Genomic DNA, 27,677 nt, shown 5'->3' with positions numbered 1-27,677 from the left:
ATACACAGAAAATTATATTTTACAAAGCGGTGGCGGGTCGAGTGAAAAGGTCATTGTGAATCAATTGATATTCCCTGAAAGTGTTCGTACACCTCTTTGAGAGCTAAGTTCTCCTTTTGCGTGGGGTGAGCTCTTCGCTCTCCTCGTCGTCATCGTCATATTGGGCTAAAAGCGGATTCAAAGTGCCCTGCATCTGGCCGCTATTGATCTTCTTCAAATGCCGGACATAGGTGGCCGAACTGAGCGAAAATATGCGGTCTTCGTCTGTAAACTGTATCTTTTTTCCTCTCGACGAGGACGTGGATGTTGTGGTTTTCGTAAAGTTCTCGAATCCCTTAATTATGTTTCCGTGTTGCGCGCCTTCCGACAAATACGCCGTTTCCTTGTTAAAGATATCTTCTTCCAAACGAGTAACCTGTCGGTCGATCTCCTTCTTTCTGTTCAGCGCGTCTTTGAGCTTCTTTTTCAATCTGTCGTAATCCTGTTGCGACATACCTTTAAAGATTATTTGGTATTTTTTCTCGCGAAAAACTTGTCTCCAATTTAACAACAACCATGGACTTTGACTTTCCATCGCTAATTGTCGATTCCAACTCCTCGTACACCAAAGCGGGCTTGTCGTCGCTAGACATGCCGTCTGTGGTCATGCCGACGGTGTATTCGCGGGATTCGGTGGATAATGGCAACTACGTCTTTGGAGACGACATCGATTCGTACCCTCAAAATAACATCTACACCATGTACAGTGAAGGACTGGTGTACGACTGGGAGGCTATCTCTCAACAATGGACACAGATCTACTCGCAATTGAAACTCAACGCGACCGAAATCCCGCTTGTTGTTACTGAAAATGCCTGGAACACCAAGAAAAACAGAATCAAGGCATGTCAAACTGCGTTTGAGGAGCTACAAGTGCCAATCTTCTCGATTTTGAAAAGACAGCTTTGTACGGCTTTTGCCGTGTCAAAACCTTCTTCGTCGATCGTTGTCGATATCGACGAAGACATCGTTAGTGTGACTCCTATTAGCAACGGTGCTGTGCTTCCTAAAGGTATTCAGTTCACCAAATATGGCGGTGATTTCCTGAGTCCGTTTGTTTTGGACTTTATCCAATCCAAGTTCCCTAACGAACCAATCGATTCGTTCCTCGTTCCTAGACAATTCCAAAACTCCTCCATGAGCGACTCCTTTAGAACATATCAAATATCCACATCTTTGGCCGAGTTCAAAAACGTGCTGTTGCACGCGTCATTGTATCCAGTGCTACCTGAACAGAACGACCTTCCTCCCCAGACCAACTATCCACAATACGAGTCTCACTCGCAAATAGAGTTCAGAAATTATGAGCTTCCAAATAGACGTCTCATCAAAGATATCGGTATCGAGCAGTACAAACTGGCAGAGCCATTGTTTAACCCTGCCGGATACTCCAAAAACCTTCCTCAACTCAAGGTCGCTCAAGATGCTGAAGGTATCTCGTCGCTTATTCTAAGTTCCATGAAGAGTCTGGAAGCACCTGCTTCTTTGTACATGGAACTCCTCAAAAATATTGTCTTCACCGGCTCGCTCTCCAGTATTCCCAACTTGGAGCACAGGATCGCTCAAGATTTGGCAAGATTGATCTCAGACTACACCATCATTACCTATCTGTCTCCAGACACCATTGAGAGACAGTTCGATTCTTGGGTGGGTGCGAACGTTCTTACCAGCTCTTCTGCCGGTAATCTGGATAGTCTGTTCATCAGCAAGGAAGAATACCAGGAAAACGGAGAGGACTACATTGTAGAGAAGTTTAAATAGTGTACGAAATATATCAATAGAATTAATAACCTTGACTTATTAAACATTGTCTTGAGGAAGGATGCAGAGTTTCGGGGGAAAAACCCAATTTGTCAATCTAACCAACTTTAGAGTGAACTCTTATGACCCCACAACTCTTTCCAGAGACAACTCTTCCCTGCTACGCTGCAGTTTCCTGCTACTGTATCCAGCTATGACACATTCTTTCGTCGTGGGGTCGTGCGCAGCACAAACTGTTTTTTGAAAAAATCCACCCTGCTCTGTCTCCATGTTCATTTGTTCCTCGATCAAAAGATACAACGTAATTTGTCGAGTCATGTCACAGAGTATTAGCACCAGCGCCCCAGCCGCAAAGGCCGCTCAGGGGGTACCAACTAGTTCCAAGAAAGCGAAAGAAACCCAACAGTTTACTTTGAAAACCCCAAAGGGAACCAAAGACTGGGCTGATAAAGATATGATAATCAGAGAGGCCATTTTCAGCAAGCTTACATCGCTCTTCAAATCCCACGGAGGTGTGACCATTGATACTCCAGTTTTTGAGCTGAGAGAGATCCTCGCTGGAAAATACGGTGAAGACTCGAAGTTAATTTACAATCTGGAAGACCAAGGAGGTGAGCTCACTTCTTTGAGATACGATTTGACCGTTCCATTTGCCAGATATGTTGCCATGAACGGAATCGCTAATATCAAACGGTATCACATTGCCAAGGTTTATAGAAGAGATCAACCTGCCATGACCAAGGGAAGAATGAGAGAGTTCTACCAATGTGATTTCGACGTTGCCGGAAGCTACGATTCCATGGTTCCGGATGCAGAGATCATGAACATTCTTGTCTCTGGTTTGACCGGACTGGGAATCAGAGACTTCAAGATTAAGTTGAACCACAGAAAGATTTTGGATGGTATTTTTCAAGTTTGTGGAGTCAAGGAGGAGGATGTGCGTAAAATCTCCTCTGCTGTTGATAAGTTGGACAAATCCCCATGGGAAGCTGTCAAGAAGGAAATGTGTGAGGAGAAGGGACAACCAGAGGAGGTTGCTGACAAGATCGGAGAATACGTTAAAATTAGTGGTTCTTTGAGAGAAGTGTTGCAGAAACTGTCTAGCGACCCAGTTTTGATGGCTAACGAGTCTGCCAAGCTGGGTGTGGAAGAGATCACCACCATGACCGATTATGTTGAGGCATTTGAAGTGGATAAATACATCTCCTTCGATATGTCCTTGGCCCGTGGTCTGGACTACTACACTGGTGTCATTTACGAGGCAGTTACAGAACAAAGTGCTCCACCTGAAGACGCTGCTGAGAAGAAAGAGAAAGCCAAGAAGAGTAAGAAGGACGAAGAGGATGCATCCGAGTATGTTGGTGTTGGATCGATTGCTGCTGGAGGACGTTACGACGGACTTGTTGGTATGTTCCTTGGAACCAACTCCAAGGGTAAAAAGGCTCCATCTATTCCATGTGTTGGTATTTCGTTTGGTGTTGAGAGACTTTTCTCGCTGATCAAGCAGAGAGCACAATTGGCAGACAAGATCAGAGCTTCGTCCACCCAGGTGTACATCATGGCCTTTGGTGGTGGTGAAGGATGGAACGGGTTCTTGAAGGAGAGAATGACCGTTGCATCTCAACTTTGGAAGGCTGGAATCGAGTGCGAATACTTGTACAAAGCTAAAGCCAATCCACGTAAGCAGTTCGAGGCTGCCGAGAGAAGTGGGTGCCCAATTGCTGTGATTCTTGGCAAGGAAGAATATCCGCAGGGTCAAGTGCGCGTGAAGGTTCTTGGTACCGGAAACGAGAAGGAGGACGGAGAACTTGTTGATTTGTCCGACCTTATTAAAGTTGTTTCGACCAAGTTGGAAGAGCTCAAATACGACGGCATGGACGATGTGACTAGACTGTTGGCTGGACTATAGGCTTTGGCAGACTGTCATATTTTAACCGGGTAAATAGTAACTCAATTTATATTTCACGAAAACAAAGAAGGTATTTACAAGACAAGGCTGTAAAAGGAGTGGAAAGTGGATTGGACAAGCGCCATTTTTTTTAAACAGAGATAACCCCCAATCGTCCGCAATTTCCAGCTCTAAGCTCATCGAACAATCTACAATGGCGAGGAAGAGATCTGCCATTGATTTTCAGTTCGGAGAGTGTATAGGAGAAGGATCTTATTCCAAAGTGTTTAGAGGAGTCTCCATTCACAACCACCGCACGTATGCCATTAAGATTTTGTCGAAATCGCACATCCATCGAGAAAACAAAAGGAAATATGTCAACATTGAGAAAGATACGCTCAACTTTCTTGGTAAGCATCCGGGTATAGTGACTTTGTATTATACTTTCCAAGATGACAAGTCTCTCTATTTTGTGATCGATTTTGCCAAGAATGGCGAGCTCTTGAGTCTGATTCGTAAATTGGGCTCGTTGAGCGAATCGCTCAGCAAATATTACTTTGCCCAATTGATTGATGCTGTGGAGTTTATTCATTCAAAGGGTATAATTCACCGAGACTTGAAACCTGAAAACGTTTTGTTGAATCATGAATGGAAACTTATGATTACAGATTTTGGTGCCGCCAAGATCCTCACAGAAGAAGAGAAAAATCAAGGGTATCTTTCACAGAGTGTGAACGATAAGGGTGACAACTCCAACAGTTCCACCCGCACAGGTTCGTTTGTTGGAACAGCCGAATACGTTTCGCCAGAGCTGCTTAAGTACAATATTTGCGGGTTCGAATGTGACCTTTGGGCACTTGGCTGTATCCTATATCAATTTATTGTCGGACGTCCTCCATTCAAAGGGCAGACCGAATACCTCACGTTTGAGAAAATTATATCTCTCGAATATGGCTACCCTAAGAACTATTATGTCCCGGCACCAATTGAAAACATAATCAGCAAGCTGCTGGTACTCGATCCAGAGAGAAGACTCACAATAGATCATTTGAAACAACAGCCCTGGCTTCAGAATATAGAATGGAACAACACAGATTCCATTTGGAAAACTAAGGTCCCAAAGTTGGAACCTTACAATTCACGTATGCATCCACAACTACTGCCGAAACAACCAATTGCGAATCCAAGTTCTCAGTATTATGTTCCTCCAAATGGAAAACTCACGAGCAAAACTTCTTCGATGCCCCAACATGTTTTGAAGCGTCAAATCATGAACGCACAAAATAACCCGCAGCTGATGAGTAAAGTTCTTTCTCATAGGCTCTCAGAGAAGAACAAGGAGGTCAAAGACCAGCTGATCAAAGATCAAACAGCGTTGTCATCTGCAACAGCAGCTGCCAAGAACACCAAATCATCGCAGTCACCATCGAGCGGTTTCCATAACAGGAACGAGATTGTTGAGAAAAGAAACAGTTTGCAGTTTGTCAACCCTGACAACTCTTCAATCACTCCACCTATCTCTCGAAGTTCCTCTCCCTCAAGCGACTCCTTGAAAACAACAAATACTTATCGCTCGATCCAAACAGGAACTAGTGGGGAGAAGAACGGATCGATAAGAACACCCCCTCTCTCAACAACAACAGCAGAATATACCACAAATAGACCGTTCGTTCCTGAAGGTCCCGTGAAGCGTGTATCTTCAGAGTCTGTTATAAGAGTGCCCACTTCGCCCAAGAACGTTACCGTCGCCAAACGAGGCGAGCAGACAGAGAAAAAATCATCGAGTCGCGCACCTTCCATCAACGAGTTACTAGGACTTCCACAGCCAAGCTCCCAGGCTGTAAGTGCTGCTGGGGCCATCGGAAACATGATGTCCCACAAGCGTACATTAAAATCATCCACAAGCCTCACAAACACGCAATACCAAATACAACAGCAACAACAGATGATCAATCCTATCTTGCTTGACAAGCAGATACCAAAGGGGATCACAAACAAATTGATGGCCAACGAGTACATTTTGAAACTGGACAACATTTTCAAATCAGAGCTTACTCACAAGCCGAATCAGTTTGTCAGCCAAGGCCAAACTCTTGATGATACAATTTTGAACAAGGTGATTACAGAGAACTACCAGAGCTTGAATAGAGATTTGAAGAGCTGTATTCTTATCATCACATCAATGGCCAGACTTTTGATTTATGAGATCAATTCTGATTTCAAGTTACAAAACCCCCAATCTTCAACACAGCTGCAGGCTATGGACTTCTATTCCAAAATTGTGGAAGTGAAACTGACGAACCGCAACATTTCAATGTATGATTACGAGTTTGACGAGGAATTGAAGGAAGGATATTTGATTCTTGAACTCATGAACATGAACAAGCTGATATTCCTTAGCGCGTATAACCCGAAAACTCTGGTTCGGGGTGGAATCAATTCCAATGTGCGAATTGGGTTCAAAGTGAACGAGTCTGTTTCTTGGATCGACTCTTTGCTGAAAGCTCGAGAGCTATTGCGCCAGAGCAAGGAGCCACCCGAGTCTACTGCCAAACAGGCTTCAAAGAGTACTGCTAAGAAAACTAGCCGACCAGGTTCAGGATCTGGCAGCAGGATTATGAGGAGAAGCTCTTCTCAAAATGGCTCGGTGGCCAGTTTGAGCAACGGAGTGAAACAGATGGAACTGAGCGACAAGTCGAAGGCTGCGGCTGCGGCAGCTTTGGCAATCGGCAAAAAAGTGCATTAAATTCTTTCTCTTTTCTCGTGTATATTAGAATGCATTGATGATACTTAAACTGAGCCCACTGCATTGATGAACGCCTCCACCAGGATGTTGACATCCTTGGATGCGCTGTTGGCACTTTCCAGAACCTCTTCGTGACTGGCCATTCCGTCCTGCTGGTCTTTAATTTGGCTGTCTTCTTGTTTTTGTTCCAAGAACTCTAGAGCACTGACGGGAGGAGTGCCCAATCCGGCGTTGGTGATCAAACTAAGACCCAGAACCTTCATGTTGCTGTGTCTAGCAACGATCACTTCCGGAACGGTGCTCATGCCGACGGAGTCACCGCCGATGGTTCTGATAAATCTGACTTCTGCTCTGGTTTCGTAGCTGGGACCAGCAACGTAGCAGTAGGTGCCTTCGTGTATTGTTCTGGACAGTTTCAAGACCTGCTTGGCCTGCTTGACAAACTCCAGCCTCAGATCGAAATCATAGGCGTCCGAAAGAGGTAGAAATCGCGGACCAAACTTGTCGAGATTTGGGCCTCTTAGCGGATGGTATCCAGAGACACCCGGCAAGTTGAGATGATCACTGATGATCATAAGATCGCCTGGCTTGTACGCTGGATTGATTCCTCCTGCTGCGTTGGTGACCAATAGGATTTGAGCTCCCATACTTGCCGCGACTCTGACAGGGAACGTTGCCTCGTCGAAAGAATAACCTTCATAGAAATGTAATCTTCCCACCATACACATCACCGGGACCTTGTTTGGGCCGATTTCGCCAAACAAAAGTTTGCCGGCGTGTCCCTCAACGGTGGAAGACTTGAAATACGGGATGGTTTGGTAAGCAATGGCCACTGTTTCACCCTGTAGAATTTCTCCTATTCCCCCCAGGCCTGATCCACAAATGATGAGGACTCGGGGAGAGAGAAGGTTCTTGTTTGTGGATCTGGTAGCAAGATCTGCAAGAATTGAGTCCTTAGCTGTCTCTATCTGGTCGTAGGTCGACTCCGTGGCAGAAGACGAAGACACCATATTATTAAGAGATAATGCAGTATTTATTTATATTTTGTATTTGCCCGTGTTTTTTTCTGGCACCAATTAAGTTTTAACACACTGGCTGAAAAAACAAAGATTCAACAATACTTTGGACCTATCTAGTGCCAATAGATAAACATCCCAAATAAACGGTAGATTGGGACTCTCAGCGATATATCTTGTTTTAAAATTCGATCACTATGAGCAACTCTTCCGTTGGCCCACCGGGCACGGAAATGTCTAACGTCTCCACAAACTCCAACAATTCAATTAATTCGTCGTCAGTGTACGACGAGCTGGCCTCGAACCTCAAGGATGTCTCGATGGTGGACCTCCAAAGAGAACCGCTGACCAATCTTCACTCGCAATCCAGTCAACAGCATTCAGAATCGTCTTCGGATACCCCTCCAGTGTCGTCTTCGGACGGCTCATCACAACCAAATTCCAGACGAAGATCAACCCTCATACTCACCGATGATACAGATTTTGACAAACTCAAGGCCCTCAGCTCGGATAATAAAGACGACGAAATGATAGTGGACAGCGAGCAAGATATCGGACAGTCTCCTGTTCCAGAACGTGCACCAACACAGGTTCCACAAAATCCGCAAAACTCACAGCCGCCGCCGCAGCCAGTGCTGGTTCCGACCGTTTTCAGATGGATAGAAGGCGGCTCCAAAGTCTTTGTGATGGGAACTTTCACCGGGTGGAGAAAGATGATTGCTCTTAACGGGCCTTCCAAAAAAGACGGCAGTTTCAGCGTGCAAATAGCCCTTCCTCCAGGCACCCACAGATTCAAGTTTGTGGTTGACAACGAGGTGAGGTTCTCGAACTATATTCCTACTGCTACCGACACTTCGGGTCATTTTGTGAATTATCTAGAAATTATTCCGTCTGAGCATGAAGACTACACCAGCCTGAACTCCCTTACTTCGAACAACAAGTCCAAATCCTCGCTGCGGACACTAGACTCCAAAATTGGGCTCACGAAGGACGACGACGACATGGGAGACGGATTCACGAGATACCACGACGAAGATGAGCAGCCAATGGACACACCAGCCGAGTTCATCGACTCTATTCCCCCTATTTTCACGGATCCAAAGGTAATGGAAGAGTACTACGTTACTCTAGACAATAATCAGAGACAAGGAAACCAGAACCAGCAGTGGCTCATTCCTCCACAGCTTCCTCCTCACCTTGAAAGTGTGATTCTCAACAGCTACAATAACACCGACAAGGACAATACTTCTGGAGCTTTGAGCATTCCAAACCACGTCGTTCTTAATCATCTGGCTACAACCTCCATTAAGCATAACACGTTAGCGGTGGCTAGCATTGTCCGGTACAAAAGAAAGTATGTTACACAGATTCTGTATGCCCCTCTTCAATAAAATATAAAAATTGACGCGTCGCCGCGTCGTTTTTGGAGATTAACCTTTTGTTTACATTAAATATTTAGATCAAGAGGGTTTCTTGGAAGGTGACATTTTGCAGGCCCAGACTATCTGAAAGCCGTACTGTTGGACTAGAAACATAAGGAGAGGCGTAGCTACTCCGAATCTGTTGCTAAATGTCCAAAGAATCGTCAATCACCGTTGCTGTGAGGATTCGACCTTTTACCACTATAGAATCGTCTCTGTTGCTCAAGTCGTCCTCAGAGGCACCAGATACGGTTCTTAATGGTTATGGGGTTCCCAAGAATACCTCTAATAGACTGCTACAACAGAGTTCTATTCGCAAGATCTTGAACGCCGTGGATGACAGAATGTTGATATTTGATCCCAGCGATACAAATCCATTGGTGGCCATGGAACAAAACGTATTTTCGAATCCACACAACAACAACGACAAACGACGTGCAAGCAGTGTTGGAAGACACAGTTCGCGGATACGAGAGCACCGATTTGTGTTTGACAAGCTGTTCGACGAAGAGACAAGCCAAAATCAGGTTTACGAGTTCTCAACCAAACCTCTACTAGATTCAGTGCTAAACGGATTCAATGCCACAATTTTTGCATACGGAGCAACTGGATGCGGGAAGACATATACCATTTCAGGAACACCAGAGAGCCCAGGCATCATTTTTCTAGCTATGCAGGATCTATTCAATCGCATAAGTGACTCTGAAGATACACACAAAACGGAGCTGAGCTTGAGCTATTTAGAGATCTACAACGAGACCATTCGAGATTTGCTGAACCCAGAAACAGATCCAAGATCGCTGATTCTGAGAGAAGATGAGACAAAGCGCATTTCTGTGGCCAACCTTTCATCTCACACCCCGCATTCTGTTGAAGATGTCATGGATCTCATAATAATAGGAAACAACAACCGAACGGTTTCTCCAACAGAGGCCAACTCCACCTCATCCAGATCGCATGCCATTCTCCAAATAAACGTGCTTCAAAAGCCAAGAACCGCAGACTTGAATGAAGAGCACACTTTTGCTACATTATCTATTATTGACCTTGCCGGAAGTGAGCGCGCCTCGGCGACTAGAAATAAAGGTGCACGTTTACACGAGGGTGCAAATATTAACAAATCGTTACTGGCACTTGGAAATTGCATCAACGCATTATGCGACCCGCGCAAGCGCAACCATGTTCCATACAGAGATTCGAAGCTTACTAGACTCCTCAAATTTTCGCTTGGGGGCAATTGCAAAACATTTATGATAGTGTGTGTTTCACCTTCGTCGCGCCATTATGATGAAACGTTGAATACCTTGAAGTATGCCGATCGTGCAAAAGAAATAAGAACGAAACTCATACGGAACCAACACAATTTGAGCCGCCATGTTGGCTCTTATCTGAAGATGATCACTGAGCAAAAACGCGAAATCGAGGAACTCAGAACAAGAGAAGATAGAATGATCAGCATTGGCATCGAGAAATTCACCAACAATAGAGAACACTGCATGAAGCGACTTCGATCATCCGCAGAAGAACTGAAGCATTCGCTCTTGAGAAACCAGCAGGCGAAGTTCCAGAAGGCATATATTTTGGCCGAGCGCAAATTCCTCTTGTTACAAAAACACCAGGCCCAACAATTCCTGGTTTCATTTGAGACACGGTTTGGTGCAAAAGAGGAGCTATCTGACATTGACATGTTTGTTCCTGGGTTCAGCGAATTAATCCATTATTGTGAAGAACTGGTTAAAAAAATAGACAGTTGGATCAAAGATCTCGAGGCACAGTACGGCAAACCGAACGAGCTCGACTTTATCCTCAAAGAGTCATCAGCATCTCTTCTGAGATCGTTAAGCGAGCTTGACACGTGGACAGAGGATGACACCAAGCTCTTCGAGGAACGCGTTGCACATTTGAAGGATTCGGTGGAGAAGTCAATTCTCTTTGATTCATCGATAATCTTTGATCGGTCTGTCAAGCACTTCAATTCGTTCAACTTTGTATTTGAAACGCTACAGCGTGCGACTGCTATTTTACTGGATATCTCCTCGGAGAATGATGACGCGTTGCAGAACGTTTCCGTTTATTTGAGAGAAATGGTGGTGGAGATCAAAGGTGCATTCTCTCGCTTGCTTGAAGACCGTGGACAAGTGATTTTGGACACCAGCTCAATTACGCTGAATCCTGAGAAACAGCGCAAGATGGAGATTCCCGAGGTGATAAGGACCCCAGTCAAATCGTCCAAACGGTTATCTTCGTCTCCTCTAACTAAAGGATTTGCGAAGCTTAATCGACTAGACACCAACGGCAAATCCTTGAAGAACAGATCGCTGTCTGAAGGAACACTCAAGCAGACCAAGAAGGTAAGATGGGAGGTTCCGACTACGGAAGACTCTGACGTGAGCATGAATGAGGAGGTACCTACAAAAAAATACGTTTCATCACCGTTGCGTGCAGAATCAAGGGGCGAGGAACAGCTCGTACTGAGACGATCCCAAGAGATGTCACCCTCAGCAATAAAGTTGACGTCCAAGTCGCTACAACCGTCGAGCAGTTTCAATTCTGGGTCGATGTCTCCTGTCCAAACGGGTTTAGGTCCTGGACTTGGAGCAGATGCCAAGTTCCAATTTGGTTTGACGACAATTCCGCTTTTGAACTCTCCAGAGTTCAAGAAATACCGGAACACCAACAAACCAGGCGCAGATGGTGATGAAAGCATGATGGCCTTGGATTCAGGAATCAGCTCTGAGAGCACAGAAACTCAGGAGTGAGAAAAAAAAATAATTTTGATTAATTTGTTTCCATGACACGAAGATGGTTTAGCACCAGTTTTGTGCGCGGGAACAACACAAACCAATCCAATTTGAACCCGCACAGCTATTTCTACAAAGTTCTGGCTGTTCCGTTCTTGAAGGTGAGCGCTGTGAGTCTGGCCACGTTTTACGGAATGAAATACCTCTGGAAGTTCCTTGACGAAGACGAACAAAAGGTTGTACAATCAACAGAGAAAAATAACCGTTCTTAGCAATTCGACTGCCTAAAGAAGTTACATATAGTTAATGATGATATCCATGAAGTTATAGCTCATTTGAAGGAGTTCTTCAATCTCGATTCAACAGCATCCAAAAACCCGGTGGTGGTGACATAGTCCTTCTTGTTGATCAACAGGGCCAGGTCCTTGGTCATGATTTGGTCGAGAGAAACGGTGTCGAGGACACACTTCTCTAAGGTCTCTGCAAACTCAACAACGTCGGGAGTTCCGTCCAATCTACCTCTTTGGGCAATACCTCTTGTCCATGCGAAGATGGAGGCAATGGAGTTCGTGGAGGTCTCCTTTCCTTGTTGGTGTTGTCTATAGTGTCTTGTGACGGTTCCGTGTGCGGCTTCAGACTCAAAGGCCTTTCCGTCCGGAGTCATAAGAACGGAAGTCATCAGACCGAGAGAGCCAAAACCTTGGGCAACGATGTCCGATTGGACGTCACCGTCGTAGTTCTTCAAAGCCAGCACAAAGCCACCCTTGGACTTGATCATCTGGGCCACCATATCGTCGATCAATCTGTGCTCGTACCAGATACCTTTGGCCTCGAACTCAGACTTATAGTCAGCGTCGTAGATCTCCTGGAAAATGTCCTTGAATCTACCGTCGTACTTCTTGAGAATGGTGTTCTTGGTGGACATGTACAGAGGAAGCTCTTTGTTCAAGGCCATCTTGAAGGAAGAGTGTGCAAAGCCACGGATACTTTCGTCAGTATTGTACATGGCGAGTCCGACACCGGATCCCTTGTAGTCGAAGACCTTGAACACCTGGGGTTTGTCGCCGTTTGTTGGCGTGTACACGAGCTCGAGACTTCCTGCTCCAGGAATCACCAGGTCAGTGGCTTTGTACTGGTCTCCATGGGCGTGTCTACCAATGATGATTGGCTTTTCCCAGCCAGGAACCAGTCTTGGGATCTCGACTCCGCCAGACTGGTCTCCGCCAATGACGATTGGCTCTCTAAAGACAGTACCACCCAGGATGTTTCTGATGGTACCATTCGGAGACACCCACATTTTCTTGAGTCCAAATTCCTTGACTCTTGCTTCGTCCGGGGTGATTGTGGCACACTTGACACCCACGCCGTACTTCTTGATGGCATTGGCAGCATCGATGGTGATCTGGTCGTTGGTTGCATCTCTGGATAAGATTCCAAGGTCGTAGTACTTGAGATCAACGTCCAAGTACGGAAGAACCAATTTCTTCTTAATGATGTCCCAGATGATTCTGGTCATTTCGTCTCCGTCAAGCTCCACAATGGGCTGCTTGACCTTGATTTTGTCCAAGGTCCGGGTGGTGCTGGAGAAGTGCCGGGTGCTAGCCAAAACTCTCTTGAAAGACTGCATTGGTAATGTTAGCAATTTATGACTATTTTTTCAATACTTTTTACTCTACTCGGATTCCGAGGTGTGACCGACCTGGGGTAGAAAAAAAGGTATTACATAAGCTAAATAAGTTAGAAAAGGTAGCCAACAGAGTGGTCGTACAACCAGCCGAGATCCTTCTTGCCGTTTCTGGCAGCAACCTTCTTCTCCTCCAAGAGCTCGTACTCCTCCGTCTCGGCGTCGATGACGTCCTTGTAAGTGACAAGGTCGGCCTCTTCTGGCTTGACAGTCTTGGTTCTCATGATAATCTTGTATCCGAACAGCGAGATCAAAAACACTGGAATACCGATGTACGAGGTAATAAACGTCTTGTAATCGAAGCCGGCAATGAACACGTCGAACGATTTGGTAATCGCGATCAAGCAGCAGAAGAACAAGGCGAACCAGGTTCCGTATGGTTGCAACGGAGCGTAGTAGACAAACTTCTTTCTATCGTAACCTTGGGCCTTCACAGCTCTGGTGAAGTAGAGGTAGGTCACCAAGATGGAGATCCAGGTGAGCAGACCAAAGATGGACACCACGTTAACGAAGTAGTTGAAGACCTTGGACGAGGAAGAAGAGCACACCATGAAGGCAAGCAGACAGAAAGCACTTGCGAACATCAGTGCATAAATAGGAACACCGTTCTTGTTAGTTCTCGAGAAGAATCTTGGGAACATGCCGTTGGCAGCCAGAGCGTAAACGTTTCTGGTTGCAATGTAGAGATCCGAATTGGTGGCCGAGAAGATGAAGATCAGAACACAGGCGTTGATCAAATGAGGCAGTCCACGGATATCAGCGTTATTGATGGCCACCACGAATGGCGAGGCGGTGGCAGAAGTGGAAGCCTTTTTGGCAGCCAATAATTTAGGATCGTTGTAAGCAACACAGCAGCCGAGCAAGAACACAGAGCACACGTAGAACACAAGGATACGGTAGAAGGTCAGTCTGATAGCCTTCTTGATGGTGTATCTTGGGTTTCTAGCTTCACCGAAAGTGATACCAACCAGTTCTGTACCGAGGTAGGCGAAAACAGCAGTCACCATGACGGACCAGAAACCAGCAAACTTTGCGGTAGCCTGGTTCTCGATGTGGGCGTGTGCAGCAAAAGCACCTGGGTGGTGCCAGAATCTGAAGCCAATTCTGTCGTGAGTTGGAGATCCACCGAGCATGATACAAAGCAGCAAGATAATAAGACCGAGCACCGTAAGAATTTTCAGCGAAGAAAGCCAGAACTCGAACTCACCGAAGAACTTGACACCAAAGTAGTTGATGATCACCACCACAACAAGAAGTATGGCAATCCAGACTCCAGGGTTGACCCTTTCAGGGGAAACCCAGTATTGCATAACCAAAGAACCAGCAACCATTTGATTAGGAGTGACAATTAAGTACTTGCACAAATAACTGATACCCACGGCAAAACCTAGGGCTTCGTCGCAATATCTCTTTGCGTAACCAGCAAAACCTTCGGGAAGAGGAATGAAACTGGCCATTTCTCCAAGAGCACACATAACAAAGTAAACAACAAGACCAACTAAAGAGTAGGAGATTAAGACACCTCCTGGACCCGCACCGGCCAAAGCAGAAGATGTACCAATGAGCAAACCAGTACCCAGAGCACCTCCGATGGCAATCATGGTGATATGTCTTGGCTTCAAGTCTTTTTTCAGTTTGTGACCGTCTTCTAATGCAATCGCATTGGTGCCTGCGCCAAAAGGCGACTTTTGCATCTCGAGAGCATAATCTTGAGTATGGACAGAAATCAGGGATTTAGCTCCCGACGGGGAGCTGTACATTTCGTTACCCATAGAACACTAGCAAATATTTAAAATACTTTCGATCGAGGTGGGGATAAACTTTTTATACAAGTTTCGATAGGAAGCCTAAAATAGTTCGCTTTGACACAATTAGAAGGGTATTGTAGGGAACGCAGGGTTTATTGTTCTAATGCCTTAACAAAATTTTTTCTGGTTCTATTGCCGTACAATAAATGCAAGATATGGAAAAAAAGAATTTCGCGCCCTTCGTTAAGGTTGGCGTTAGGAGTGGTTTGCAGCTTTCTTGGCCTGTTTCATCCCCCAGATAACGTGCTTATCTACGATCGACTCTTTTATGCCGTAGTTTGCTCTTATCTCTCCTTTTATAATGCCTTTTGTAAAATCCCGGTTGAATTGAGTAGGCTTGGCTAATGGCTCCGTATATCTCTTGTAATCGGCAATTACACAAGATACGGGGTCCATGTGATTTGTTGCTATTTGGGGCAGGTCAAATATGTTGAACAGTCTGTTGGTCATGATCTTTTGAGTGTGATATTTGGTGTTAGTATCATCCACAAGATTATCCTTGGACACAATTGGAAGCAATTGACTCTCAAAAAAGTCCAGGTACTCGTTAGTTTGTTTCTCGCTCCACCCAACAAGATCGAGGAACCCGGACTTGTTGCTCACCTGATTCTGCATTACCCCCATCTCGTCCCGCGAGGCGCTTCTTGATTCGTATATCTCCCTCCAAATGCCGTACTTCAGCACATTTTGCGCGAAATATTCCGTAGCACTTACAACTATCAGCGCCCATATCGCTATTTCTGGGTTCGGAGACGATTTCGATGCGGCAATACGCAATTCCAGTCCCGAGCCCCGTATGATATTGCTCACCATTATTATTATTTCTAATGGGAGCCGGAGACGCAGAACCGTCTTTGATAGCAACGGGTACCAGTTGAATGAGATTGCCAATTCTTGCTCAATTGCTAGCTCCCGCACCCACCGCCCGATTTTTATTAAATGGTCCACCTTCTGTCCAGCAGGGCCGTGAAAAACGCGCAACGCGTGCACCGGGACTCGGAGCCGGAGGTCCACAGGTATCACGTTCTCTGCTCTCAAAAACGGGAGCTCGCCACTCGAAACCATCAACCACAAATCATTAAAGTAAACAGGGACCCTCATGCGCACAAGTCCCAAATAACAAAACACCAACAGGTCCGAAACCGTTGGCACGCTCGAGAAATCAGCCATCTGGCTTGACAGCTTAGAAGAATGTTTCTTGGTATGTTTTTTCATCAGGTACATCGCCCAGTACCTTTTCACTGCGTTCTGGTATCCATGCGGGAGATTAAGCTTGGCTTCCAGCATTTCTGTTTGTCTCATCAAAATAATTTGGAGACACTGGATCAGTAATTTCTTGAGTTCCAATCCGTGCGCGTAATCTCTTTGTTGTTCTTGTAACAGTTGCTGACTCCTCAGCTTCTTTGCTTGTGTATCTGTCAAACCAGCCACGTTTCTCAAACGTCTGGAAAAGGTTCCCTGTGTCTGTTTGTCTAGTTGATCTTCTTCGTCATCGATCTCGATATCATTTTCGTTCACGTGGCCATAGTAACACACATTTCGACCATCAATCCGCTTCCAAAGATTCGATGTACAGTTATCGACACCACAGATGGGCCCTCGTACGAATCCAGAACTCATCAGATAAAAACGGGTCTTGACATTTTTTTTTACTGTATTTTCTTCTATGGAGTCTGAGATCTTGGACAGGGCAGATAAGATACCTCAAGACGTACAGAAGTACTGGAAACGGCGTCGAAACCTGTTCAGCAAATACAACGAGGGAATTAAACTGACCAGAGAGCTCTGGTTCAGTGTCACTGCCGAAGCTGTGGCTAACTACCTGGCTAAATTCATCCAGCACTGCTACCCGGAAACGCGAACAGTTGTTGATCTGTTCTGCGGTGGAGGAGGGAATTCAATCCAGATGATCAGATTATTTGACAGGTGTATTTGTGTCGACTACAACGAAACAAACTTAGCGTGTACCAAAAATAACGTTTACGTTTATTTCAGCCCAGAACAGCTACAGCACGCTGGAAAAACAATCGAGTTCGTCCACTGCGATTGGAAGTATGCACTCCCTACTACGAGCCCCACCGACCAGGCCGCCTATAATAAAACGCAACAATTTATCCAAAACATCAAGTCCGACATTGTCTTTGCATCGCCGCCGTGGGGAGGCCCCGAATACCTCAACCAGGAAAAGTTCAATCTGCGAAACATTGAGCCGTTGCCGCTTGAAGATTTGCTCCGAAGCTGTCTGCAGATTTCCCCGGTGATTGTGCTTTTTCTACCCCGAAACTCGGATCTGGACCAACTGATGGAAATTTCCCGCCAGGTATTTGGACCAGGAGTGAAGGTACGCGTCACAAAAGCAGTTATGCGAAATAGGGTCAAGGGCCTGCTCTGTTTCTGGGGTGACAAATTTTACGATTATCAGCGAAAATAGATAGGGTATTTGGAAAAAAAGATAGAGTAAAAAAGTTGTGAAACAGAACGCAACGTTGGTATGATATCTACTCTCCACGCTTAAAAATCCAATCAGGACGCATCATGTCCCGAATAGATCCAACTCCAACAACAACAAACAACTTTTATGGGCTGCCGTCCGATATCCCTTCTGAAGAATATTGTAAACAGCTCGATCTGATTGTTCGACTGATATACATATTAACGGGCGAGTGTCAGTTGGACGTGTCTAGAAAACAGGTGATCCGGTTCTTCAGACCCATCTCATCCTACTCGGGCTATTTATCCATTACCGCATGGCTATTTGCGCAGATTCCTCAGGTGATCAAAAACTACTCGGAGGAATCTGTTGATGGGTTATCTCTGGGCTTTTTATGTTGCTGGTTCGCAGGGGACTTTTTAAACTTCACAAGCTGTTTGATGACCGACGCCATGTTTTTCCAGACTCTGCTCAGCTCCTACTACTTAATCATCGACGTGGTCCTGGCAGGTCAGTACTACTACTACACTAAGATGTATCACAATCCCGAGTCGCGATTTTTCCACCACAAAAGATCGAAACGAATGGGAGACATCAAATCGCCCCGCACGGCTCTCAGATCGGCTCTGGATGCCCACTCCGCGGCAGAAATAGACATGGATCCCAACAACCACGCATTTATCCCGGCTGAACATATCGCGTCTCCAATAGCAATCGGAAATAATCGTCCGTTACGGGCGTCCGCGATGAAAAATAGTCTGACCAAACTGGTGAGTTCGAGTTTCATCATGGGATTCAGCCGGGCTAACGCTGCTCCCATCCCAAACCACGGGTTCTCTGCCCAGGATAAGATAAACAACTCTGCATTACTGAAAATATTACAAGCATTACTCTCACTATCCACACACCAGCTGGGTAAAATATTGGCCTGGTGTTGCACCATCCTCTACATTGGTTCCCGTTTCCCCCAGATCGTCACAAACCACAAGATCAGAACCACCAAAGGAGTGTCTCCGAAGTTCATCTTGAGTGCTCTTTTGGGAAACCTGTGCTACTCTCTATCTCTGGCAACATGCCAAGACTCTTTAAGCGGCGGGAAAGTCTCGCGTGAGTTTTGGCAGGCCGAACTAAGCTATCTTCTAGGTGCTATGGGAACGGTTGCTCTTGACGTTACGTTGTTGCTACAATGGTATTGGTGGGATTACAACCGGACCGAAGAGTACAGTCCGATCTCGTCCAACGTACCGGCCAACAGAAGAGAAAGCATCACCATGGATCACTATAATAAGTTGCTGAAGACCAACTCTCCAGAAACCGGTCCACACGGTCCAATCAACATGAAAATACCAATGTCTCCGAATCATGCACGCAAACTGAGTGAGCATACTCCATTGTCTCCAATCGACTTTTTATTGGACGACTACATGATTCTTGCTAAGAGCCATAAACCGAAAAACCATCTTGACGAAACGCTCAAGATGTCAAATTACGGATCTATATCTTAATCAACTATCATTTGCCTATTCTGGAAGCTGCAATAACCTATTAAGGTTTGATATACAGCCCCAAAAATAAATTTGTTCGACAGTACACGACCGCCAATTACGAGGGTGGCAAAGCGTAAATTAATGGGGTTTCCTATTAGCTTTTTAAGGTTATCAAGAGGATCCAAAGATTTGAAAATAGAGAGGTGAATTCTAACTAGACCGACCAGTTTCATCCATTTACACTTGATAGCTTTACTATTTTTTACTAAGCCCATTAAAACTCCAAAATGAAGCTCTTATATTCAACGCTTTATTCCCTTGCTCTGTTACTTTGCTTAGCATCTCTGACTGATGCCAAAGTCCACAAGGCATCCATCAAGAAGAACCCTGTTACCGACTCGTACAAGGACGTTGCCTTCGGAGACTACGTGAACTCGTTGAAGTACAAATACGTCACTTCATTCAATAAACATTTGGCCGCCCATGGGCAAGACCCATTGGGTTTCATTCCAGTCATGGAATTAGCCGAGCTCGAGGCAAAGGGTGGACACAGCACTCCATTAACCAATTACCTGAATGCCCAATACTTCACCGAGATCCAGCTGGGTACCCCTGGCCAATCCTTCAAGGTCGTCCTTGATACCGGTTCCTCCAACTTGTGGGTTCCAGGTAGCGAGTGCTCCTCGTTGGCTTGTTTCTTGCACACCAAGTACGAGCACGACGACTCTTCTACCTACAAGAAGAACGGTAGCTCATTTAGTATCCACTACGGTTCCGGATCTCTTGAGGGTTACGTTTCCCAAGACACTTTGACTATCGGAGACCTTATCATTCCAAAACAGGACTTCGCCGAGGCAACCAGCGAGCCAGGTCTTGCTTTCGCTTTTGGTAAGTTTGACGGTATCTTGGGATTGGCCTACGACACTATTTCCGTCAATAAGATTGTTCCACCTGTTTACAACGCCATCAACAATGGGTTGCTTGACGCTCCTCAATTCGGTTTCTACCTTGGAGACACTCAGAAGTCTGAAGACTATGGTGGAGAGGCCATTTTCGGAGGCTACGATGCTACTAAGTTTACTGGTGACATCACTTGGTTGCCAGTCAGAAGAAAGGCTTACTGGGAGGTCAAGTTTAACGGTATTGCTCTTGGCGACGAATACGCCACTCTAGAAAACCACGGTGCTGCAATTGACACTGGAACCTCTTTGATTGCTCTGCCATCCCAACTTGCCGAGATCCTGAACGCTCAAATCGGTGCCGAGAAGACCTGGTCTGGACAATACCAGATTGATTGTGACAAGAGAGACTCATTGCCAGATCTCACCTTCAACTTCGACGGCTACAACTTCACCATCACTCCTTATGACTACACTTTGGAGGTGTCTGGTTCGTGTATTTCTGCATTCACTCCTCTGGACTTGCCAGCTCCAATCGGTCCTCTGGCCATTATTGGTGATGCTTTCCTAAGAAAGTTCTATTCCGTCTACGACTTGGGTAACGACGCTGTTGGATTGGCTAAGGCTATTTGATCACAAAAAAGATTCAGTTCTGATTACTAGCATGATGTTGAGTCTTGGCAAGTTTGCTTGACTATGATTTTCTTTGTGTCTCTATATTATTTGCTACGAATAAAAAAAAGGTTCCATCATACGAATCAGCAATTTTTCAAGTCTGCCCGCTTGCGCTTGTTTGCTTGCTGTTCCTCAGCAAACTTTCTTTTTTTATCCGTGTTTGGCTGCCGTTTTTTGGTAGCCAGCAGTTTGAGATCCGCCTCGTCCTGCGGCTCAACGGCTATTTTTTTATCTTCTCGGGTTGCGCCCTTGAACAATCCCGTGGTATCGTTGATCACCACCTTGTACGCCAGCTTTTCTCCTCTTTGCTTGTCTATGAACAGACTAAGAACGTCTCCGTTGAAGAGTTTGGTTTTGTTACCCTTCTTTAGCTTGCGGTCGTTGACGTAGCAGCCGTTGGTACTGTAGTCCAAGATCCATATATCTTCCAAACCCATTGCTGGAGATTCATAGATCGACGAGTCTGTAGCGATCGGATGCCGTTTCTTCAAAATAACCGCGTGGTTCTTGGAAATTCTTTCGTCGGAGATCGTGTAATCCAGATTATCGAGTCTCCCAACAGAAAAATATGGCTGTCCCTGTTTGATGTGCACCACGGGCTCGTACTTGTCAGCGATGTTGGAAATGATCTTGAGAGTCAGGAACGTTCCAGGAGGCACATTTTCATCTTTCTGTGCAGGTTCTTCCTGCGAAAGAGGCTGCGAGTCGATGATCTCGACTTCCTTCAAAGAATCACCCATTTCGGCAACACCTGTCGTCTGAACTCTCTGACTAGGCTTGGGGATCTGTGGAACCTTGAATTCAGGGACCTTTTCGGATTTCGACGTGATCGACTGTGAAAGACGCTGCTGGTGCGACTGGCTCTGTGACAAACTGACCTGGGAGCTGATGTTGGCAATCTCGTCAATCCAGGGGTGCTGGAGCGCCTGTCGAGCATCCAGACGAAGTGACACATCCGTCTCCAACAGCCGGTTGACAAAGTCGCGACCCTCGAGAGAAATACCGTTCTCCTTTAGCAGAGATTCGTGATAGTTGCCATGCGTAATATTTTTGAATAAAGTCTCCTGAGTGGACCCGCTGAATGGAAGGTGCGCGGTCAAGATCACAAACACCAAGCATCCAATCGACCACATGTCCACTTTGTTGGAGTAGGAATCTTCAAAAACGCGTCCCTTGCCCATATACCGTTTTTTGGAGACGTTCAAGCTATTCCCGTACTTGCCTGTGATAACTTCCGGAGCCAGATACGCCAGCGTTCCGCAAAACGTCTTCATGATGCTGGCAATGCCCTGTCGCTTTGCAAGCCCGAAATCAGTAACTTTGACTGTGACAGGGTCATCATGAGCAATAAGAATGTTGTCTGGCTTGAGATCTCTATGTGAAATTCCTTTTGAATGAACATATTCAATGGCCTGAAGAATCTGCTTCGCAATTTCCCGTCCAGCAGCCTCGCCAACCGATCCGTACGATGCGACGAAGTCCATCAAATCTCCTCCGGGCACAAGCTCCATCACCAAATAATAATTCTCGTGATCTTCGTACGAGGCCTTGAGCCCCACAATCCCGGGATGGTCCAATCTTTTCAGAATCTCGAGCTCTCTGCTCACACCATCCATGCCACCGGTTAATGCTTTTTTCTTGTTGATGATCTTCACGGCGAACGTCTCGCCCGTCGCGCGCTCTATGGCTTTTTTCACCGTGGCAAACGCCCCGGATCCAACGATCTCGTTTCGCACAATGAAGTCCTGGTGAATGCCCGCATTGGAGCTGTTGCTATTACTTTCTGGCGTCTCGTCGCGCGCACCATTTTTCGGAAAGTGCACCACAAACCGAATCACGTCTGCTGCCACTCCGATGCCTATACTGATCTCGTCGCCCTGCGTCAAGATATAATTAGTTCCTTTGATCAACTTCGTGCCATTCACCCATGTCCCATTTGTGGCGGTATCCTGGATCATCAGATTATTGTTCGAACCGTTATGAGAGTTCTTGGTGCTCATCCAGAGCTTGAAATGCTTGTTACTGATTCTATTGCTCTTGGTTTTCAATGGATAATCGCAGCTTTCTGCTCTTCGTCCGAAAATCCATTCCTGCTTGTCGTCTAATATATCTGTTCGCAGAATCACGTCGATGTACCCCTTGCCACGACAGATATCCGTGCTTGTGGTGCAAATCAGCCGGCAAACAACCCCTGTGCTGATCAATTCCTGGGCCAGCACGTCTGTTCCCGGAGAATCCCACGCGCTGGGTTGCGTAGGCTGCGTGGCCTGGGTTGCCTGCGTGTGTCTTTTCTGTGACGTCTCCACGCTCATGGAATTAGGACGGAGACTCGATAGCAGACGCGTCTGGTGCGGAAAAATTAATTGAAAAAAAAATCGCTAGAAAATCTTGTAATTTTCAATGAAGCGTAAAATTAACGACCTGGACCACCAAAAGGCAGATTCAGGTATCACCGAGCAGCAGGTCGGCATCACGGAGTATGTATTCAAGGGCCAGGATCGGGTGAGTGGGCTGTTGAAGCAACGGTACACCGATTTCTTGGTCAATGAGATCGACCTTGATGGTAACGTTGTTCACCTGAACGACTTGGGGTTCCCTGAACAGGAGGAGAAGCAGTCCGAGAGCGAGAAGAAGGGAGTGTTTGAAATTTCGGACGAACAGAGATCCGAGCTGGAAGAAATCATTGGTAAATCCGATGTGGATAAAGTGCTACAGATTTTCAGTACTGGAGACAAAATGGTCACCGAAAAGACATTCGAGAGCAAGGAAGACCGTACAAAACTGCACAGGCTGCTGCGAACAATCTTCAGAAACAGACTGGAATCTCTGACCTTGGAAACCAACCATTTTCAGATTGGACTTGGATCGAAAAATAGCAAGCGCAGAGTCGTCATTGAACACAACCTGGGCGAACGTAAACGGTACCTTTATGCCAATTTGTACAAAGAGAATAAGGAGACAATGGAGGTGGCCGGATTGCTTGCCAAGTTTTTGAATATCCCAGTCAAGAACATCAAGTATGCAGGAACCAAAGACCGTCGTGGAGTGACAGTCCAGAAAATATCCATCGAGCGTATTTCCGTGGAGAGAATCAACAACTTGAACAAGGCTCTGCGTGGATTTCAAATTGGTGGGTTTAGCTATGCCGATCAACCGCTCAATCTCGGAGACCTACAGGGAAACGAGTTCATCATCACAATCAAAGATATTTCTCTTGCTGACGGAAGCACAGATATTCCAAGCCTACAAACCAAGCTCGACCCTGTTTTCGACTCCATGAAGAAATACGGATATATCAACTACTTTGGAATGCAGAGATTCGGAACGTTTTCCGTGTCTACACACGAAGTTGGAAAATATATTTTGCAAAGCGAATGGAAGCAGGCTGCTGAGCTTATCTTAAGCGAGCAAGAAGTCGTTCTGCCAGACTCTGTGGAGGCCAGAAAGATCTGGAAGGAGACAAAGAACCCTGGAGACGCATTGAAGAAGATGCCACGGAGATGCAGTGCCGAGTTTTCTATCTTGAGTCGTTTGGAACATGATAAGAAGCAAGACGACAGAGAGTACTCGGCCAATTCCTACTTCAAGGCCATAATGGGCATTCCGAGAAATTTACGCATAATGTACGGACACGCTTACCAATCTTACGTTTGGAACACAGTTGCTTCCGCTCGGGTCCAGCTTTTTGGACCAACTGTTGTTGTTGGAGATTTGGTGATTGACGATTCAGAACTGGTGGAAAAAGACGAGGATTTTGAAGAGGATATCAAGCAGGAGACGTTTGTTAGGGCCAAGCCTGTAACTCAAGAAGACGTGGACCAAAAAAGATACACTATTCACGATATTGTTCTTCCTACCCCCGGTTTCGATGTCAGATATCCGGAAAATAGCCAGCTACGTCAAACTTACGTGGATGTGATGTCCAAAGACGGACTCGATCCTTTTAAGATGTCCCGACGTGTTCGTGAGTTTTCGTTAGCGGGATCTTATCGTCACGTGTTTGCCCAGGTCAAGGGACTCGAATACAGTTTCCGCCATTACGAGTCAAATCTTGATTCTTTGGTTTATACAGATTTGGAGCTTCTGCGGCTACGCGAGGAGGGGAAACAGGTTGAGCGTTTAAAGGAAGCAACGGAAGGTCCAAAGGTGGCCCTGGTGGTGAAAATGCAACTAGGAGTGTCTGCATATGCCACTATGGCTCTTAGAGAGTTTTTGGATGGTCAACAGTAGCGTAATAAATGATGCGCCCAATTGTCGCTATTCCTGGTATAATTAAATAAAAGGGCAGACGGATCCTCAAAAAAGTTTAATTTTTTATCTCTGGGCTATCACACAAGGACCGCTATAATACAAAGTAAACCAACCTGACTATTGCTATCACATTGCTTAATCCAAACAAAAGGTCATGTTACGCCAGATTTCACTTGTTGAGGATGGATCTGCGGTCCATCCTTTGACCACAGACAATACTGGGAACAGTTTAAGGGGTAACAGATCGAGATTACCGTCTCTCTCGTCGCTTTTAGGATCATCGGAAAATGGAAAGGAGGAGAAGATGGGGTTCAGACGACTGGCCAAGAGTCTGTTGCACGGCGATAAAAACTCAGCTGGCAAGGGCACAGAGTTAGAAGAAGTTTCGCGCGGAGCACTTGAAGACGACAGAGATTCTCTGAGATACTACGAAACCGCAAAAAGCTACTCGTTGTCCTCGTCCAAAGCGGCTAATCGAAAGATCGTCGGCGATATCCGCAACAACAACTCTCGGCAAAGCCAGGTTTCCCGCCAACATATCGAATCTACCGACAGAGACGACACCTTGCTTGCAAGATTGATGGAGTCCAATATGAAGATTCGACAAGAAACCCGCCTTGCGTCGAGAAATTCGGTCACCACCAAAGACGCCGAGCATGATGCCGACGGAGCGGGCGAAAGTAGAGGATCCAACTCCAAACAGCTTGGCCTGGGAAAGAAAACCACTAGTGTAGCTGGAGACAATGCTTTGAAGATGAACGAAAATATCGTCAACACAACGTTCCAGTTAGACAAGAAGGCCACGAAAGATGGCATTCTCGAGGCCGTGATGAGAGAATCAAGAGTCATTATGCTCTCGAATATCCATTGCAACACAAGTTTGACCAGCATCATGAGCCAAATCTACGGTGGTCCACTGGAAAAAGTGCGGTTGCTTGACAAGTCGAGCTTGAAAGAAGCTGAGTACGAATTGGGCAAGCACATCAGCTGGGATGATACATTATTGCATCTCTACTTCCAAAAAGAGGAAGACGCCATGAAGTTTATGGAGTTTGCTTCCACAGGAATGTTCATTGTCAACGGCTACCATTTACACCCATCTTGGGTTCCTCGAAGCGGAATAGTGGACACAGAGGACTATCTGTGCTACCACGAAAAGGACAGCCATCAGTCACTGGAGACTATGGGGGGCCCAGAAAGTGCTAGAAGGGTGCTTGTGTTGAAGAAACCCGTGCTTGCCAAAAGCAAGCTGAATAGCCATGTGAGCGCCGAGAAGAAAAGACCCAGTTATCCAGACCCTATTCTCAATTATTCCAGCGATTTCGATCTCAACGGAATCCGCGAAGATTTCGACCAGTTTGGCCCCATTGTCGAAATCTTGCCTGTTGTTTCCAGAAAGTTGTGTTTTGCTGTGCAATACTTTGACGTGCAGTCTGCTATAGCCGCGAAACATGCCATCCAAACCAAAGGTGAACTGGCTCCTGGACACATGAGTGTCAAATATAAGGACTGGTACATATGGTACGGACGAGATCCGGCGGATAAGCCAGCTTTGTTTGTTTAGAAGTCAGACATAATATACACTTTTAAATGGTGGATCTTTAAAAATAAGTCACACAGAAAAATTAAATACTCGGAATAATAATGAAAACCTCAATAACGAGGCCTGCGATCTTTGGTCAACGGCGGACTATTGTGTCTTCGGTGCCTCAGATCCAGCTCTTGAAGACCAAGAAGACCATCACGGACTTGGTTTTGAAAGAGAAACCGTCTTCAAGCTCCATTGGGGTGAAATCCGTGGTTCTGTTCCGTTTGGCCAAGAATTACATCCAATTTTTCAAGGCAGGAATGGGCAACATCTGGACCAATTATAGAGATCTGAACAAGCGAGTTTATGGGCAGAACTGGTACTTGGTCGTTAATGGACTTGCTGCTAATGATCTTGCTACAGGGGACACCAAAGATCAAAAGTTGTATTTGAAAAGCTCCAAACTACCAGAAGCTGTTGAAGAACTTGCAACAGTGGTCACATGCCTGAAAAATTCTGGGTCTTTAGATTTGAGCCGCGAGCAGATCAAACTATCGCGTGCTGACTTCCAAACCATGCTGCGTACCAGAAAAGACTTCCCTAAGTTGCCGTTATTTGCGTTCTTATTTGCACTTTTGGAAGAGTTCTGTCTGCCGCTTTACTTTATCTTTCCACGGTTGATGCCCTCGACGTGTGTTTTTCCAGCGTTCATGAAGACTTACTACGGGAAAAGCATGAAGGCGCAGGAGAAGCTCCAGGAATTACGCCAAGGACGCACATACGAAGAGATCGCTTTACAAAACCCATACACTATGCCTCAAGAAGAGCTGAAGTTGCTCTGCCAACTGTTGGGTCTTGGAACTCCTTTTTCCAGCGTGGATACCCACAGAGACCTTCTGTCACGTAAGTACAGGGAACTGGTGGTAGACACGCATCTGCTCATTAGAGACGGTGGAGTTGATAAATTGGACCGGCTTGAGCTATTTTCCACATGCGTCGATAGAGGACTGGTTGACTGGAAGCAGGTTGTGGACCAACTTGGACACAACGAGAAGTCGCTATACGATCTATTGAACGAGGACAAGTTACGCGCGCGTCTAAGCCTGCACATAGAGCGTTTCGGAAGCCCAGGATACAACGTTGGGGTTTTAGGAGCATACATGTAAATAGCTGAATGGGGACTTGCCATTTTCTGTGTACGGATGTTTCTCTTTTCCACGGGAAAAAATGGAAAAGAAAGATCAGCAAAGAATCTTTTCCGTCAGTTGGTTGGCTTTAGGTAACAATTAACAGTGAACTAAA

At 45.9% G+C, this 27,677-nt stretch overlaps 22 protein-coding genes across 22 annotated transcripts; 12 read left to right on the top strand and 10 right to left on the bottom strand.

The window, feature by feature from the left end:
- Positions 1-103: 103 nt before the first annotated feature.
- On the bottom strand, positions 104-574 carry OGAPHI_001945 (uncharacterized protein; the record flags this gene model as incomplete). The annotated part of the gene is made up of 1 exon (XM_046202761.1): positions 104-574. The coding sequence occupies one exon, from the start codon at positions 572-574 to the stop codon at positions 104-106; it is 471 nt and encodes a 156-aa protein (XP_046062605.1).
- Positions 556-1,800, top strand: OGAPHI_001944 (uncharacterized protein; the record flags this gene model as incomplete). Its single annotated transcript, XM_046202760.1, has 1 exon — positions 556-1,800. One exon carries the CDS (start codon positions 556-558, stop codon positions 1,798-1,800), a length of 1,245 nt encoding a protein of 414 aa, XP_046062604.1.
- OGAPHI_001943 (uncharacterized protein) lies at positions 625-3,360 on the bottom strand (the record flags this gene model as incomplete). Its single annotated transcript, XM_046202759.1, has 5 exons — positions 625-892; positions 971-1,172; positions 1,644-1,734; positions 2,393-3,095; positions 3,194-3,360. The coding sequence occupies 5 exons, from the start codon at positions 3,358-3,360 to the stop codon at positions 625-627; spliced, it is 1,431 nt and encodes a 476-aa protein (XP_046062603.1).
- OGAPHI_001942 (uncharacterized protein) lies at positions 2,117-3,709 on the top strand (the record flags this gene model as incomplete). The annotated part of the gene is made up of 1 exon (XM_046202758.1): positions 2,117-3,709. One exon carries the CDS (start codon positions 2,117-2,119, stop codon positions 3,707-3,709), a length of 1,593 nt encoding a protein of 530 aa, XP_046062602.1.
- A 193-nt stretch (positions 3,710-3,902) lies between these two features.
- On the top strand, positions 3,903-6,434 carry OGAPHI_001941 (uncharacterized protein; the record flags this gene model as incomplete). The annotated part of the gene is made up of 1 exon (XM_046202757.1): positions 3,903-6,434. The coding sequence occupies one exon, from the start codon at positions 3,903-3,905 to the stop codon at positions 6,432-6,434; it is 2,532 nt and encodes an 843-aa protein (XP_046062601.1).
- A 44-nt stretch (positions 6,435-6,478) lies between these two features.
- Positions 6,479-7,444, bottom strand: OGAPHI_001940 (uncharacterized protein; the record flags this gene model as incomplete). Its single annotated transcript, XM_046202756.1, has 1 exon — positions 6,479-7,444. One exon carries the CDS (start codon positions 7,442-7,444, stop codon positions 6,479-6,481), a length of 966 nt encoding a protein of 321 aa, XP_046062600.1.
- Positions 7,445-7,631: 187 nt separating this feature from the next.
- Positions 7,632-8,519, bottom strand: OGAPHI_001939 (uncharacterized protein; the record flags this gene model as incomplete). The annotated part of the gene is made up of 2 exons (XM_046202755.1): positions 7,632-7,803; positions 8,359-8,519. The coding sequence occupies 2 exons, from the start codon at positions 8,517-8,519 to the stop codon at positions 7,632-7,634; spliced, it is 333 nt and encodes a 110-aa protein (XP_046062599.1).
- On the top strand, positions 7,648-8,841 carry OGAPHI_001938 (uncharacterized protein; the record flags this gene model as incomplete). Its single annotated transcript, XM_046202754.1, has 1 exon — positions 7,648-8,841. The coding sequence occupies one exon, from the start codon at positions 7,648-7,650 to the stop codon at positions 8,839-8,841; it is 1,194 nt and encodes a 397-aa protein (XP_046062598.1).
- Positions 8,842-9,020: 179 nt separating this feature from the next.
- OGAPHI_001936 (uncharacterized protein) lies at positions 9,021-11,630 on the top strand (the record flags this gene model as incomplete). Its single annotated transcript, XM_046202751.1, has 1 exon — positions 9,021-11,630. The coding sequence occupies one exon, from the start codon at positions 9,021-9,023 to the stop codon at positions 11,628-11,630; it is 2,610 nt and encodes an 869-aa protein (XP_046062596.1).
- Positions 10,589-11,578, bottom strand: OGAPHI_001937 (uncharacterized protein; the record flags this gene model as incomplete). Its single annotated transcript, XM_046202752.1, has 2 exons — positions 10,589-10,906; positions 11,036-11,578. 2 exons carry the CDS (start codon positions 11,576-11,578, stop codon positions 10,589-10,591), a joined length of 861 nt encoding a protein of 286 aa, XP_046062597.1.
- A 32-nt stretch (positions 11,631-11,662) lies between the features above and the next one.
- Positions 11,663-14,648, top strand: OGAPHI_001934 (uncharacterized protein; the record flags this gene model as incomplete). The annotated part of the gene is made up of 5 exons (XM_046202749.1): positions 11,663-11,851; positions 12,295-12,886; positions 13,043-13,241; positions 13,301-14,088; positions 14,170-14,648. 5 exons carry the CDS (start codon positions 11,663-11,665, stop codon positions 14,646-14,648), a joined length of 2,247 nt encoding a protein of 748 aa, XP_046062594.1.
- OGAPHI_001935 (uncharacterized protein) lies at positions 11,944-13,239 on the bottom strand (the record flags this gene model as incomplete). Its single annotated transcript, XM_046202750.1, has 1 exon — positions 11,944-13,239. The coding sequence occupies one exon, from the start codon at positions 13,237-13,239 to the stop codon at positions 11,944-11,946; it is 1,296 nt and encodes a 431-aa protein (XP_046062595.1).
- On the bottom strand, positions 13,350-15,068 carry OGAPHI_001933 (uncharacterized protein; the record flags this gene model as incomplete). The annotated part of the gene is made up of 1 exon (XM_046202748.1): positions 13,350-15,068. One exon carries the CDS (start codon positions 15,066-15,068, stop codon positions 13,350-13,352), a length of 1,719 nt encoding a protein of 572 aa, XP_046062593.1.
- Positions 15,069-15,299: 231 nt separating this feature from the next.
- OGAPHI_001932 (uncharacterized protein) lies at positions 15,300-16,724 on the bottom strand (the record flags this gene model as incomplete). The annotated part of the gene is made up of 1 exon (XM_046202747.1): positions 15,300-16,724. One exon carries the CDS (start codon positions 16,722-16,724, stop codon positions 15,300-15,302), a length of 1,425 nt encoding a protein of 474 aa, XP_046062592.1.
- On the top strand, positions 16,673-17,535 carry OGAPHI_001931 (uncharacterized protein; the record flags this gene model as incomplete). Its single annotated transcript, XM_046202746.1, has 2 exons — positions 16,673-16,705; positions 16,777-17,535. 2 exons carry the CDS (start codon positions 16,673-16,675, stop codon positions 17,533-17,535), a joined length of 792 nt encoding a protein of 263 aa, XP_046062591.1.
- Positions 17,536-17,639: 104 nt separating this feature from the next.
- Positions 17,640-19,040, top strand: OGAPHI_001930 (uncharacterized protein; the record flags this gene model as incomplete). The annotated part of the gene is made up of 1 exon (XM_046202745.1): positions 17,640-19,040. The coding sequence occupies one exon, from the start codon at positions 17,640-17,642 to the stop codon at positions 19,038-19,040; it is 1,401 nt and encodes a 466-aa protein (XP_046062590.1).
- A 269-nt stretch (positions 19,041-19,309) lies between these two features.
- Positions 19,310-20,554, top strand: OGAPHI_001928 (uncharacterized protein; the record flags this gene model as incomplete). The annotated part of the gene is made up of 1 exon (XM_046202743.1): positions 19,310-20,554. One exon carries the CDS (start codon positions 19,310-19,312, stop codon positions 20,552-20,554), a length of 1,245 nt encoding a protein of 414 aa, XP_046062588.1.
- On the bottom strand, positions 19,775-20,246 carry OGAPHI_001929 (uncharacterized protein; the record flags this gene model as incomplete). The annotated part of the gene is made up of 2 exons (XM_046202744.1): positions 19,775-20,055; positions 20,186-20,246. The coding sequence occupies 2 exons, from the start codon at positions 20,244-20,246 to the stop codon at positions 19,775-19,777; spliced, it is 342 nt and encodes a 113-aa protein (XP_046062589.1).
- A 125-nt stretch (positions 20,555-20,679) lies between the features above and the next one.
- Positions 20,680-22,908, bottom strand: OGAPHI_001927 (uncharacterized protein; the record flags this gene model as incomplete). Its single annotated transcript, XM_046202741.1, has 1 exon — positions 20,680-22,908. One exon carries the CDS (start codon positions 22,906-22,908, stop codon positions 20,680-20,682), a length of 2,229 nt encoding a protein of 742 aa, XP_046062587.1.
- An 88-nt stretch (positions 22,909-22,996) lies between these two features.
- On the top strand, positions 22,997-24,826 carry OGAPHI_001926 (uncharacterized protein; the record flags this gene model as incomplete). The annotated part of the gene is made up of 1 exon (XM_046202740.1): positions 22,997-24,826. One exon carries the CDS (start codon positions 22,997-22,999, stop codon positions 24,824-24,826), a length of 1,830 nt encoding a protein of 609 aa, XP_046062586.1.
- A 175-nt stretch (positions 24,827-25,001) lies between these two features.
- OGAPHI_001925 (uncharacterized protein) lies at positions 25,002-26,411 on the top strand (the record flags this gene model as incomplete). Its single annotated transcript, XM_046202739.1, has 1 exon — positions 25,002-26,411. One exon carries the CDS (start codon positions 25,002-25,004, stop codon positions 26,409-26,411), a length of 1,410 nt encoding a protein of 469 aa, XP_046062585.1.
- An 80-nt stretch (positions 26,412-26,491) lies between these two features.
- Positions 26,492-27,541, top strand: OGAPHI_001924 (uncharacterized protein; the record flags this gene model as incomplete). The annotated part of the gene is made up of 1 exon (XM_046202738.1): positions 26,492-27,541. The coding sequence occupies one exon, from the start codon at positions 26,492-26,494 to the stop codon at positions 27,539-27,541; it is 1,050 nt and encodes a 349-aa protein (XP_046062584.1).
- Positions 27,542-27,677: the final 136 nt, after the last annotated feature.

The sequence above is a fragment of the Ogataea philodendri genome (genome assembly GCF_020536065.1).
Source record: "Ogataea philodendri strain CBS6075 chromosome Unknown scaffold1, whole genome shotgun sequence".
Lineage (NCBI taxonomy): Eukaryota > Fungi > Ascomycota > Pichiomycetes > Pichiales > Pichiaceae > Ogataea > Ogataea philodendri.
Note: the sequence above shows the minus strand (reverse complement) of the source record. Positions and strands in the feature narration are given on the sequence as shown.